This window comes from Saimiri boliviensis, chromosome 14 (assembly GCF_048565385.1).
Source record: "Saimiri boliviensis isolate mSaiBol1 chromosome 14, mSaiBol1.pri, whole genome shotgun sequence".
NCBI classification, from domain to species: Eukaryota; Metazoa; Chordata; class Mammalia; order Primates; family Cebidae; genus Saimiri; species Saimiri boliviensis.
Genome location: NC_133462.1, coordinates 10,177,609 through 10,191,458, shown reverse-complemented (window position 1 = coordinate 10,191,458; position 13,850 = coordinate 10,177,609). Strand labels below are relative to the sequence as shown.

At 52.7% G+C, this 13,850-nt stretch overlaps 1 protein-coding gene across 2 annotated transcripts; it reads left to right on the top strand.

Moving 5' to 3' along the window:
• Positions 1–8,108: 8,108 nt before the first annotated feature.
• SELENOW (selenoprotein W) lies at positions 8,109–13,850 on the top strand. Of its 2 annotated transcripts, none has more exons than XM_074386131.1 (6): positions 8,109–8,238; positions 10,074–10,098; positions 10,189–10,242; positions 10,406–10,480; positions 10,583–10,681; positions 11,297–12,586. In XM_074386131.1, exons 1-5 carry the CDS (start codon positions 8,210–8,212, stop codon positions 10,661–10,663), a joined length of 264 nt encoding a protein of 87 aa, XP_074242232.1. In that variant the 5' UTR covers positions 8,109–8,209; the 3' UTR covers positions 10,664–10,681; positions 11,297–12,586. The 2 variants fall into 2 exon arrangements, with proteins under 2 accessions (XP_074242232.1, XP_003945186.2); XM_003945137.4 differs by lacking the exon at positions 11,297–12,586 and adding an exon at positions 13,664–13,850 and having other exon boundaries at positions 8,110–8,238.

Below are 13,850 nucleotides of genomic sequence, written 5' to 3'. Positions count from 1 at the left end.
CCCATCCAAACCTTCCAAGCCTCTAGAATCTGGAGTCTTACCTTGATTGATTGATTGATTGATTGCAGTGGAGTCTCAGTCTGTTGCCCAGGCTGGAGTGCAGTGTCGTAATCTTGTCTCACTGCCGCCTCCGCTTCGCGGGTTCAAGCGATTCTCCTGCCTTCATCTCCGTGCGCCACCACGCCCTGCTGATTTTTGTATTTTTAGTAGAGACAGGGTTTCACCATGCTCGTCAGGCTGGTCTCAAACTCCTGACCTCAGGTGATCCGCCCACCTTGGCCTCTGAAAGTGCTGGGATTACAGGCGTGAGCCACTGTGCCCAGCCTAGATTTATTTTATTTTTAATTAATTAATTAATATATTTATTTGTTTATGAGACAGAGTCTTGCTCTGTTGCCCAGGCTGGAGTGCAGTGGCGTGATCTTGGCTCACTGCAACTTTCACTTCCCAGGCTCAAGCAATTCTCCTGCCTCAGCCTCCTGAGTAGCTGGGACTACAGGCACCTGCTACCAGGCCCGGCTAATTTTTGTATTTTTAGTAGAGATGGGGTTTTCACATGTTGGCCAGGCTGGTCTCAAATTCTTGGCCTCAAGTGATCTGCCCACCTTGGCCTCCTAAAATGCTGGGATTACAAGTGTGAGTCATGGTGCCTAGCCAGTAGCGTCTAGATTTAACTCCCAGTGTATGGAATACACCAGGGAGAGAGGAGCATGTTAAATGGCACCACAGAGTAAACCCAGTCAACCTGCTTTCTTCAACAAATGAATGGCATTTTAAAAACGGAGCTATGGTGGCTCATACCTGTAGTCCCAGCACTTTGGGAGGCTGAGGCGGATGGATCACGAGCTGAGTTCAAGACCAACCAGCCAGGGTGGTGAAACCCCATCTCTACTAAAAATAGAAAAATTAGCCAGGCATTGTGATGGGTGCCTGTAATCCCAGCTACTTGGGAGGCCTAGGCAGGGGAATTGCTTGAACCCGGGGTGCAGAGATTGCAGTGAGCCAAGATTGAGCCACTGCACTCCAGCCTGAGTGACAGAGACTCCATCTCCAAAAAAACAAAAAGCAGTGGCAATGACCCCTACTCTTCTCCCAAATCGAGATGCAGATATTGAGGAGGGTGGAAGGCTCTGCTGTGACTGGACTGGAACCCAGGCCATCCCAAGCCCAGGTGGACAGAGATGCTTGCGTGCCTGGGCGTCCTGACTTCCAGCAGGTCTCTGCTTAGGGCTGCCACCGCCTTGCAGTTGATCATGGCAGCTTCTTTTTGCCTCTGGCTTGAGGTCCCAGCTGCCTGTGTATTTTCCCAGTGGGCATGGAGCTGCAGCGTGGCTGCCAGGAGCAGCACCGTGTCTCCCTGTCCACCAGCTGCAGCTCCAGCCAGATGTGAACCGTCAGGCAGGGGCAGTTGCTGCTGGTATCCAGGGAGCATCGAACGGCAGGCGGGACTAGGGAAAGCAGGAGACAGGAAAGAAGGTGGGTGCGAGGGACAGGATGCCATATCAAAGGTCGTCCTTGGAAGACAAGGAAAACCTAGTCAACCCCCAAAGCAGAAAACCGCTTAAGACATTACGAGCCGGGCGCGGTGGTTCACACCTGTAATCCCAGCACTTTGGGAGGCCGAGGCAGGTGGATCACGAGGTCAAGAGATCTAGATCATCCTGGTCAACATGGTGAAACCCCGTCTCTACTAAATACAGAAAATTAGCTGGGCATGGTGGTGCGTGCCTGTAATCCCAGCTACTCAGGAGGCTGAGGCAGGAGAATTGCCTGAACCCAGGAGGCGGAGGCTGCGGTGAGCCGAGATCGCGCCATTGCACTGCAGCCTGGGTAACGAGAGCGAAACTCCGTTTCAAAAAAAAAAAAAAAAAAAGTTACGAAACAGTAACCAATATGAGTAAGTCTCACACCAGATGAATTAGTTCTTTGAACACAGGATATGTGACTTTTTCCTTTCTTCCCTTGTAAAGAGCACTTTCGGCCGGGCGTGGTGGCTCACGCCTGTAATCCAAGCACTTTGGAGGCCAAGGCGGGCAGATCACCTGAGGTTGGGAGATCAAGACCATCCTGACCAACATGGTGAAAACCCCGTCTTAAAAAAAAGAAGAGCGATTTCTAGTTTATCTTTAACCTGTAGTAAACATACACTAGCAGCCTGGTTAGTTTACCTTTAACCAATGAAAGATCACAGAGCATCCACTTCTTAAACTTATCACTGGAAGGTAAAGAATAAATACATGGGTCAGAGTCTGCTCTAGGCTCTCAGCTGGGAATGCTGTGAGACCCCCTGATGTCCCACTCTGATCACCCACCTTTACTTTCAGTCTCTGTGTCTGTTTCTTAACTCCTTCAGTGCTGCCTGGGTTGGGGTCTCTGTGGCTGAGCTGGTCTTGGCAGTCCATCCATCCATCCATCCATCCAACCACAGACATAATGTGAAGGGAAAGAATCCAGACATAAAGAGTACACAGTATATGATATGTTTATATGAAGTTTGAGAACAGGCCAAACTGACCTATGTTGAGATGAGCCAGGCTAGTGGTGACCCTCATGTTGGAATCCACTGACTGGGAGGATGCTGAGAAAACTTGGGGAACTGGAAGTAATCTACATCTTGATCTGGGGTGCTTAAATGGTATTACACATATGAAAGGTTTACTCACCTGTACATTTACGATTTATGTAAAAAAAAAAAAAAAAGGCCTGAGAAGGTGCCATTGAGGAAATACCCATGTCACTTTCACCAGGGAATGCTCCCAGACACCTGCAGATACCGTATACCTCTGTGTAGCCAGCACACAAATACTCGGGATGGCTCCGTTGAGTACTGTATTCACCAGAATAAATTATACCAGATTCCTGCTTTGTACCATATGCACTTGTATTGTGGCACACTATGTTCCTGGCAAACAGAAGAGGCCTGACGGGAACTCAGTGTGTCTTTGGAAAATTCTGCACCCAGTGGAAGAAGAGCCTATAAGCCCTACTTAAAAAAAAAAAAAAATTATAAATCTGAAATACTTTTTTTCCCTTAAAGGTTGCGCAAAGGCTTATCTGAGCAGGAAATTAAACAGACAACCCCTCCCTCCCAGCATGCCTGAATTCTAAGTGCTGGCCCAGAGAGAGAAGAATTATCACAGGGAGAGTGAGATAAGGATTTTCTTGGTTAGTGCTAGCAAATGACAGAGTTTTTCCTGTTTCACATACGGTTTTTACATGATTTAATTGTTTAAAATGTTTGTGAACATTCAGATAACTGCCCTGTGGTTTTATAGACTTTTTTATGAAAATGAATAACGTTCGAAATTTTATTCATTAATATAAACGACTCAACAGTAAGCTTTGCTTTTTTTTTTTTTGAGATGGAGTCTCACTCTGGTCACCCGGCCTGGAGTGCAGTGGTGTGATCCGACTCTCAGGTGTTTCTCATGCCTCAGCCTCCCCAATAGCTGAGACTACAGGTGCCTGCCATCAGGCCCAGCTAATTTTTTTTTTTTTTTTTTTTTTTTGAGACGGAGTTTCGCTCTTGTTACCCAGGCTGGAGTGCAATGGCTCGATCTCGGCTCACCGCAACCTCCGCCTCCTGGGTTCAGGCAATTCTCCTGCCTCAGCCTCCTGAGTAGCTGGGATTACAGACACGCGCCACCATGCCCAGCTAATTTTTTGTATTTTTAGTAGAGACGGGGTTGCACCATGTTGACCAGGATGGTCTCGATCTCTCGACCTCGTGATCCACCTGCCTCGGCCTCCCAAAGTGCTGGGATTACAGGCTTGAGCCATCGCGCCCGGCCAATTTTTGTATTTTTAGTAGAGATGGGTTTCACCATGTTGGCCAGGCTTGTCTGGAACTCCTGAGCTCAGCTGATCTGCCTGCCTTGGCCTCCCAGAGTACTGGGATTATAGGCCTCCCAGAGTGCTGGGATTATCGGGGTTTTTTTTTTTTTTTCATTTTATTTATTTATTTATTTTAAGATTACAGTCATGGGCCACCATGCCTGACTAATTTTGTATTTTTAGTAGAGACAGGTTTTCTCCATGTTGGTCAGGCTGGTCTTGAACTCCTCACCTCAGGTGATCCACCAGCCTCAGCCTCCCAAAGTGCTGGGATTACAGGCGTGAGCGGGTGCCTGTAGTCCTAGCTACTCAGGAGGCTGAGGCAGGAGAATCGCTTGAACCTGCAGGCGGAGGTTGCAGTTAACTGAGATCTCCTGCCTCAGTCTCCCAAGTAGCCGGTATTACAGGTGCCTAGCCGGTATTACAGGCGCCCAGTACCACTGAAATATTTTTCTGAGAGGGAGACTTGCTCTGTTGCCCAGACTGGAGTGAAGTGGTGTGATCTCAGGTCACTGCAACCTCCGCCTCCTCGGTTCAAGTGATTCTCTTGCCTCAGCCTCCCAAGCAGCTGGTCTACAGGCACATGCCACCATACCCAGCTAATTTTTGTATTTTTAGTTTTAGTAGAGAGGGGTTTCACTGTTTTGGCCAGACTGGTCTCAAACTCCTGACCTCAAGTGATCCGCCTGCCTTGGCCTCCCAAAGTGCTTGGATTACAGGTGTGGGCCAGGGCTGTGGTGTATTGAGAGCAAGGCATGCTTTTGTGTTGCTCTGTGGCTGAATAAAAGTGTTTGATGTGTTGTGTCTCTGGCTGGGTTGGGTTTGTCTGGATGTGCAATCGTGTAAATGGGTGTGGGTGATCACTGTGTGTTATTTGTCGTGTGTATGTGTGTGTGTGAGGGAGAGAGAGGGAGAGAGAAAAGGAGGGGGTGAGAGAGCGAGAGTGAGAGAAAGAGAGAGAAAGAGAGAGAGAGAGAAGGGGGGAAAGGGGGGGAAGGGAGAGGGGTGGCCTGCCAGCCCAAGATTCATTAGTAATTCCTCCAGCATCACCACCCATTTCTGGGCAACAGAAGCCCCTTTGTTCTCAGTGGCAGAAGCAGTGATGTCCCTTTTCTCTTGAGGCCCCTGGCAACTTCTCAGCCTTGAGCCTGCTCAACAGAAGGTCCTCCAAGCTTTTGCACTGAGCCTGGACACTTGCAGAGTGTGCTGAGGACATTAGTGAGGGCACCAGGCCTGTGACAGCCACAGTGACTTGGCCGGTGCTGGAGGAGCCCAGGGGCTTAGAGAAGACCTTCTTTTTTTTTTGTGAGACGCAGTCTCGCTGTGTCACCAGGCTGGAGTGCAGTGGTGCAGTCTCGACTCACTGCAACCTCTGCCTCCCGAGTTCAGGCGATTCTCCTGCCTCAGTCTCCCAAGTAGCTAGGATTACAGGTGCCCACTACCACCCCCCACAATTTTTTTCTTTTTCTTTTTCTTTTTTTTTTTTTAGCTGGAGCCTGGCTCTGTTGCTTAGACGAGTGCAGTGGCTCGATCTCGGCTCACTGTAATATCTGTCTCCCAGGTTCAAGTGATTCTTTTGCCTCAGCCTCCTAGGTAGCTGGGACTACAGGCTGGAACCACCACGCCCAGCCTATTTTTTTTTTTTTTTTTTTTTGTATTTAGTAGAGACAGGGTTTCACCGTGTTGGCCAGGCTAGTCTTGAACTCCTGACCTCAGGTAATCTGCCCGCCTTGGCCTCCCCAAGTGCTGGATTACAGGTGTGAGCCACTGTGCCCGGCCGAGTTAACCTTTATTGAGTTATTCCCGTGTGCCCGACACAGCTCTGGTTCTTTCTACCTGTATAAATTTACTCACTGCTCACATCAACCCCCAACGGAAGTGTTATTTTCATGTTGCTTCCTGCTCTTTATCTCCACTTGCCAAATCACTCCCATGAGTAAGGGGACTTCTATTTCTTCATTGCTATATCAGTCCCTGGAAACTGGGACTGCAGGTGGTTACAAAGTACCTATTGTTAAGTAAGTGAACATTCCCGGTAGGCAATTACACTCATCTCCCAAATGGGAAACAGGTTCAGAGGTAGCATCTGCACTCTCATTCTCAGCTGCCTTGTTTCTAGCACTTTCCATGATGATGCCCTTTCACGGAGAGGGTTCTTGGGAAGTGACCATTGCTGTGTAATGAATGACCAGGCTGTGCCAGGGTCCAGCTGCAGCCTTTTCCTTTCGCTCTCTCTCTCTTTTTGAGACGGAGTTTCGCTCTTGTTGCCCAGACAGAAGGGCAGTGGTGCGATCTTGGCTCACTGCAACCTCTGCTTCCCCGTTCAAGTGATTCAAGCCTCCGGAGGAGCTGGGATGACAGGTACCTGCCACCAGGCCCAGCTAATTCTTTGTGTGTGTTTTTTTTTTTTTTTTTTTTGAGACGGAGTTTCGCTCTTGTTACCCAGGCTGGAGTGCAATGGCTCGATCTCGGCTCACCGCAACCTCCGCCTCCTGGGTTCAGGCAATTCTCCTGCCTCAGCCTCCTGAGTAGCTGGGATTACAGGCACACGCCACCACGCCCAGCTAATTTTTTGTATTTTTAGTAGAGACAGGGTTTCACCATGTTGACCAGGATGGTCTCGATCTCTCGACCTCGTGATCCACCCGCCTCGGCCTCCCAAAGTGCTGGGATTACAGGCTTGAGCCACCGCGCCCGGCCCTCTTTGTGTTTTTAGTAGAGATGGGGTTTCACCATGTTGGCCAGGCTGGTCTTGAATTCCTGATCTCAGGTGATCCACCTGCTCTGGCCTCCCAAAGTGCTGGGGTTACAGGCATGAGTCACCGCGCCTGACCAGGCCTTTTCTTTTTGAGACAGTGTCTCACTGTGTTGCCCAGGCTGGAGTGGCGGTGGCGCAATCATGGTTCACTGCTGCCTCAAACTCCTGGGCTAAAGTAATCCTTCCACCTCAGCCTCCCCAATAACTGGGAGTACAGGTGTATGCCACCACTAGAACTAATTTTTAAATTTTTTTGTAGAGATGGGAACTCGCTATGTTGCCCCAGCTGGTCCCAGATTCTTAGGCTCAAGCTATCCTTCTGCCTCGGCCTCCCAAAGCGTTGGGATTACAGGTATGAGCCACCGTGCCTGGCCACAGCAGGTCTTGTTTTTTTAGAGAGGGTCTCGCTTGGTGGGCCAAGGTAGAGTGCAGGGCTGCAATCACCGCTCACAGCAGCTTCCAACTCCTGGGCTCGAGTGATCCTCCTGCCTCAGCCTCTCCAGTAGCTGGAACTATAGGCACACACCACCCCGCCCTGCTAATTTATTATGTATGTATGTGTGTAGGTATGTATTTTTTGAGACGGAGTCTCTCTCTGTTGCCCAGGCTGAAGTGCATTGGTCCGATCTTGGCTCACTGCAGCCTCTGCCTCCGAGGTTCAAGCGATTCTCCTGCCCCTGCCTCAGCCTTCAGAGGAGCTGGGCTTACAGCCGTGCGCCACCATGCCCAGCTAATTTTTATATTTTTAGTAGAGACGGGGTTTTATGTTGGCCAGGCTGGTCTCGAACTCTTGACCTCAAATGATCCGCCCACCTCGGCCTCCCAAAGTGCTGGGATTACAGGTGTGAGCTACCGCGCCCAGCTGCTAATGTATGATGATTATTCTGCAGAGACGCAGTCTAGACATGTTGCCCAGGCTGGTCTTGAAATCCTGGGCTCAAGCGATCCTCCCGCCTCTGCCTCCCAAAGTCCTGGGGTTACAGGCCTGAGCCACCGCGCACTCCAGCTGCAGGTCTTTTTAAGGCAGCTGTGGGGGGCCTGGACCGCTCCCAGAAAACCTTCCCTCCAACCCCCTCCCTCTTCCGTCACCTGGTCTACCCCGAATCTTCCCCTACTCGTCCCTCTCGCCCTCTCCGAGAGATGAGGGACCCGAGAATCGCGCCCCGCCTCCGTCCCCACGGCGCCGCCCCGCAGCCCACGCGCTTTTTGAAAGGACCACCCTTGAGGCTGATTCCGGGTCCAGCTGGGAGCGGCGGCCCCTGAACCAGCACCCGCGCGGGCCGTTCCATTCCGGCCGGGGAGGGGGGGACCTGGGAAGGGACGCGCGGAGGGCGTCACCCGGGGACTGCCTCTATCGAGACTCTCTCCAGCCCAACAGGGGGACGGGAAGGAGACTTGTGTGGGGGCTTCGGGCTGGCGGGCCGCGGGTCCGTCGTCCCCCGCCTTGGCGCCTCTCCGCCCCCCGCTCCTCCCCGGCATTGGTTGGCGCCAGGGGAAGCAGAGGCTCCGTCCTTACTGAGCGGGTTCCTGCCGCACTCGCGCAGACGTCGCGCGTCCAGGCGGGAGGTCGGTGTGGCCCGGGCGTCTGCTCCCCGGCGGCTGTGGCAGCCCCGAGCCATGGCTCTCACGGTCCGAGTCGTTTATTGGTAAGCGCAGCGGGCAGCGGCGCCCCCGTTCCCGACCCCTTCTGGGACCCGATCCTCCGCAACGCTCGGAGTCGGGGTCTGGGGGCGTCGGGGCGAGGACCCGTGGGAAAAGCGATTCCCGTGTGGGTGGGGTGGGCGTGCGGAGGGGCGAAAAGCAGAGGGCGGTGGCCCCTGGGTCGCCTCGTCGGCTTGCGACACGCTGGGCATCCCGCGTTCTAAAAGGTGCGGCTGAGACGGGTGTGCGTCAGTTTCCAGCTCCCGCGGCGGGGCTGCGCTGGGGGAAGGGGCTGGCGGTCAGCTTTGTAAAGGGACCTCAGCCCCCTCCACCCTAAGTCTTCCCCTCCCGCAGCATCCAGAACAGTCACGGGGTGGGGACGGTGAGCGCCCAGAAGGTTCGAGAATGTCTCAACCCGCGTTTCGAAAGCACTTGCATTGTGGGCCTCTGCCCGGTGGTTTCCCTTGGCCACGAACCCCTCTCCGTTTCTGGCCTGAGTTTTCCTGTCTGTGGCGAGAGGGAGGCTTCGCGTCAGCACCGAACCCGTTTAATACCTCCCAAGTCTCAGGAAGGATGTAATAGGATAGGACATAAATTACATTCTCCCCACTCCCCAATACCAAATACTATGCTGACATTCAGTTAGGTATTTAGTAAACACATGCTCAATAAATTTATCCTCCCACAAATCCTTTAAGAGAGGAGAATTTTAGGCCAGGCACCGTTGATCACGCCTGTAATCCAAACACTTTGCGAGGGGCCGAGGCGGGTGGATCGCTTGAGTCCAAGAGTTCGAGGCCAGCCTGGGCTGTATTGCCCAGGGAGATCCCCATCTCTACAAAAACTTAGAAAGTTAGCCGGGCTTGGTGCACCTGTAGTCCCAGCTACTCCGGAGGCTGAGTTAGGAGGATCAGGAGGATCGCAGGAGCCTGGGAGGCGGAGGTTGCCATGAGCTGAGAACGCAACACTGCACTCCAGCCTTGGCGGCCGAGTGAGACTACCTTACAGGCGAGGAAACAGGCTGGGGCTAGGGTGGGGTCACGTCAGTAGCTTCAAGTCTGGACTGCAGGTGACAGGGGTAACTGGAACCCGGGTCTGCTCGCAGCTTTCGAATGTCTCTGCCTGCTCGACAAAGCAGAGACAAGAGTGACATTTCGAGACGCCCACCAGGCCTGTGCAGCAGATTCCAGTCCCAAAATAGCCTGCTGTGGGGGTAGGGTGAGCTTGTATTTCAGCCTGGGGACTGGGAAGGTGTTCAGAAACCTGGAGCCGCTGGGCCGTGCGCTGTGGCTCGTGCCTGTAATCTCAGCACTTTGGGAGGCAGAGGCGGGCTGATCCCCTGAGGTCAGAAGTTTGAGCCTGGGCAGCAGGGCGAAAATACAAAAATTAGGCGGGCGTGGTGTAAGAATCCAGTAGCCGCAGGGTTTTCCTTGGAGCGCTGCGAGGGCTTTGGGTGGGGGCGTGGGCACAGGAAGTGGGTGGGGGCCTCATTTGCGCTGTTCTAATCCAGTTCTCCTGGTTTTTCTCTGTCCCGTCTGTCTCATCCTGCTGGCGTCCCTGTCTCCTCTCTCTCGCGTTCTTCCCCCCCCCCTCCGTCTCTTGCGTGGTGTTGGTTTTCTGTGTGTGTCTGTGCTTCCTGGTGCCACCCGGTGCTGTGTCCCAACACTCTGCCTGGCTGGTGCCATCTGTCACCTCTGCTTGGTCATCTGTGTTCCTCTATTTCTTCCTGGCCCCACCTTGCTCCCCCCACCCCCACACTGCCTGTCTCTCCCCTCCTCTCCCGGATCCCCCACTTCTCCCTCTCTCCCCTGGGCCCCGCCTTCTCGGACTCTCCTACCAGTGGCGCTTGAGGCTACAAGTCCAAGGTAAGCAGAGTGGGGGCTGGCGGGGGAGTGCCTATCAGGAGGGAGGCTAACTGGTATGACCCCTGCCGTGACCTCCCACCCCATTTTCAGTATCTTCAGCTCAAGAAGAAGTTAGAAGATGAGTTCCCCGGCCGCCTGGACATCGTGAGTCTCGGGAGGGGAAGAAAGACTTGAGCACAGGCACTGTGCTGGTCCCTTAGGCCTGGATGGCATTGGGGGTAGGGGCTGTTAGGTAACCCCCTGGGAAGGGGAGGGTCTCCCCAAGAGGACATCTCAGCCCCTCCAACATCCTCTCTCCCTTCCTCAGTCCGGCGAGGGAACTCCCCAGGCCACCGGGTTCTTCGAAGTAACGGTAGCTGGGAAGTTGATTCACTCTAAGAAGGTATGTCTGTCTGTCCTGCCTCGTTTTGGCGCTAGCGTGGGTTGCAGCTGAGGTTGGTGTCTCAGTCCCAGCTCATCCCTTCTTTCTTCCTCCCCTTCCTAGAAAGGCGATGGCTATGTGGACACGGAAAGCAAGTTTCTGAAGCTGGTGGCCGCCATCAAAGCTGCCTTGGCTCAGGGCTAATGCGCCCTGAAGGCAGAGGTGAGAGGGAGGGGCCACCAGACAGGGAACCACCCTTTGGGTCTTCTCCCAGCCCTGTCCTCTGACTCCTTGACCCAGGGTGGAGAGCCTAGGAGATGAGGGGGACATCTCGTATGTCCCCAGAGCAAGCAGGATGAAGTTAGACCTGCATGATGAAGGATGACAACTGAGATGGAGTCAGAGGTGTGCAGGGTGACAGCTGAGATGGTAGTGATGGGTTAGAGGTGTGCAGTGTGATCGGCTTTCCTCCATCTCCCAAAGTGCTGGGACTACAGGCGGGAGCCACAGCGCTCGGCTATTCATTTATTTTTTGAGATGGAGTCTCGCTCTGTCACCTAGGCTGGAGTGCAGTGGCGCATTTTCGGCTCACTGCAACCTCCGCCTCCCGTATTTAAGGGATTCTCTTGTCTCAGCCTCCTGAGTAGCTGGGATTACAGGCTCGTGCTACCATGCCTAGCTAATTTTTGTATTTTTAGTGGAGATGGAGTTTCGCCCTATTGGCCAGGCTCGTTTTGAACTCCTGACCTCAGGTGATCCACTTGCCTTGGCCCCCGAAAATGCTGGGATTCCAGGCATGAACCACCGAGCACAGCCATACTTTCTACTCCTCTCTAGACTTCAGCTCCCGTCCCCACTCCATGCTGATCTAGAACAGAGTCCCGTCCAGCACAAGGTGGACCCGAGTACCAGCTCCCAGCAGGCCTTGTGCCAGAAAACTAGTTTGAAGTGCATGAAGCTCAAGTTCCATTTCCTAGAATTCCCAGAGCAGAACGAGGTCGTGTTCAGTGTGAATTGGGACGTGCTAATTTGAAGTCGTGCAGTACAGAGACACAAATGGTATCTTGCCTTATGTGCAGGTCTGAAACAAAGCAAATCCCTTTAAAATAATGGAAAAGAAAATGGAATTGCAGAATTCCAAAGCTGTATTAGCTGAATACATTGTGGCCTGTTGCTGAGTGTGGGGGTGGGGTGCCACCATGTGAGCTTTGAATTTTTTTTTTTTTTTTTTTGAGATTGAGTTTCACTCTGTTGCCCAGGCTGGAGTACAGTGATGCCATCTCTGCTCACCACAGCCTCCACCTCCCAGGTTGATGCCATCTCCTGCCTCCTCCTGAGTAGCTGGGATTACAGGTGCCCACCACCATGCCTGGCTACTTTTTGTAACTCCTGACCTCAAGTAATCACCCACCTCAGCCTCCCAAAGTGCTGGCTGTTTTTTTTTCCCCCACCCAGATGGAGTCTCGCTCTGTTGCCCAGGCTAATTTCTGTGTCTTTAGTAAGATGGGGTTTTACCCTGTTGGCCAGGCTAGTCTTGAACTCCTGCACTCGAGTGATCCACCCGCCTCAGCCTCCCAAAGTGCTGGGATTATAGGTGTGAGCCACCGCGCCTGGTCTGACTAGGACAGTCTTAGGCAGGACGCTGCAAGGTCTTATAGGGGACCCCCCAGGAGCTGGGCAAGGTGCAGATCTCTTTGGCGGAGGCGAACTCTCTTCTGCACAGTGACTAAACCAGGCAGTTGGTGAGGAACAGAGAGGTCCAAGTGGGACCCAGCCCAGGGGGACTGCCTTGGGTATCAAAGAAAACAGTGTCTGTTGGCCGGGTGCGGTGGCTTATGACTGTAATTCCAGCACTTTGGGAGGCTGAGACAGGCAGATCACGAGGTCAGGAGATCCATACCGTCCTGGCTAACACGGTGAAACCCCAGCTATACCGAAAATATAAAAAATTAGCCGAGCGTGGTGGCGGGCACCTGTAATCCCAGCCACTGCTTGGGAGGCTGAGGCAGGAGAATCGATTGAACCTGGGAGGCAGAGATTACAGTGAGCCGAGATGGTGCCAACTGCACTCTAACCTGGGCACAGAGCGAGACTCTGCCTCAAAAAAAAAAAAAAAAAAGAAAACAATGTCTGTTGTTGTAATAGGTCTCTGGAAACCAGATTTGGCTGTGTGGGGGTGGCTAGCAAGGCTTTCTGTGAGGTCCGTGGCTGGCTGCCCCTCAGCACCATCACAGCTGCCTCAGTTTCCTCATCAGAATTCCTCACTGCAGAAAACTGAGAAGTAGGTCTTAGCCAAACTCACTTTGTGGAGTTACAATTTCTTTCCCTCCTGGGTGTTCCATTTCCTTGTGCCTCAGTTTCTCTCTGCATCTTCATTTTCCTCCGACTCTTCCTTATCCTTCTTGTGTTTATTTTTTTTTGTTTTGAAATGGAATTTCACTCTTGTTGCCCAGGCTGGAGTGCAGAGGCACTATCTCAGCTCACTGCAACTTCCGCCTCCTGGGTTCAAGCAGTTCTCCTGCCTCAGCCTTGCAAGTAGCTGGTATTACAGGCGCCCACCACCATTCCTGGCTAATTTTTTGTGTTTTTAGTAGAGACAGGGTTTCACTATGTTGGCCAGGCTGGTTTAGTAGAGACAGGGTTTCACTATGTTGGCCAGGCTGGTTTTGAACTTCTCACCTCAGGCAATCCACCTACCTCGGCCTCCCAAAGTGCTGGGATTACAGGTGTGAGCCACTGCGCCTGGCGTTTTGTGTGGTTTTTTTTTTTTTTTTTTTTTTTTTTTGAGACAGGGTCTCCTTGTCATCCAGGCTGGAGTTAAGTGGTGCAGTCACAGCTCACTGCAGCCTCGACCTCCTAGGCGCAAGTGACCCTCCCACTTCGGCCTCCCAAGTAGCTGGGACTACAGGTGTGCAGCACCATGCCCAGCTAATTTTTGCAGTTTTTGTAGAGATGGATTTTTTTTTTTGTTTGTTTTTTTTGCCTTTTTTTTTTTTTTTTTTTTTTGCCATGTTGCCCAGATTGGTCTCAAACTCCTGGGCTGAAGTGATCGCCTGCCTCAGCCTTGCAAAGTGCTGGGATTACAGGCAAGAGTCATCGCGCCCTGCTTATTTATCTTTCTTCCTTGTGATGGGGCCCCCAAGCCTGGCCTCTGTTCCTGCAAACTGACTCCCTCCCCCAGCCACCTTTTTTTCCTCTCCACAGTCCAGGGACCTTAATCCAGCCCCTCTCAGCAGACGCTTCATGACGGGAAGGAGTGAAATGCCTCGTGGACGCCTGGTCCTTCCCCGATGCTCTCGTGGCTGCTGTTGGGGGCAGAGATTGATGCCCTTGCTCTCTGCCTCTGTGTGTGTGTGTCTTCCCTGGGCTCCACACTGCCCCACCCTCCTCC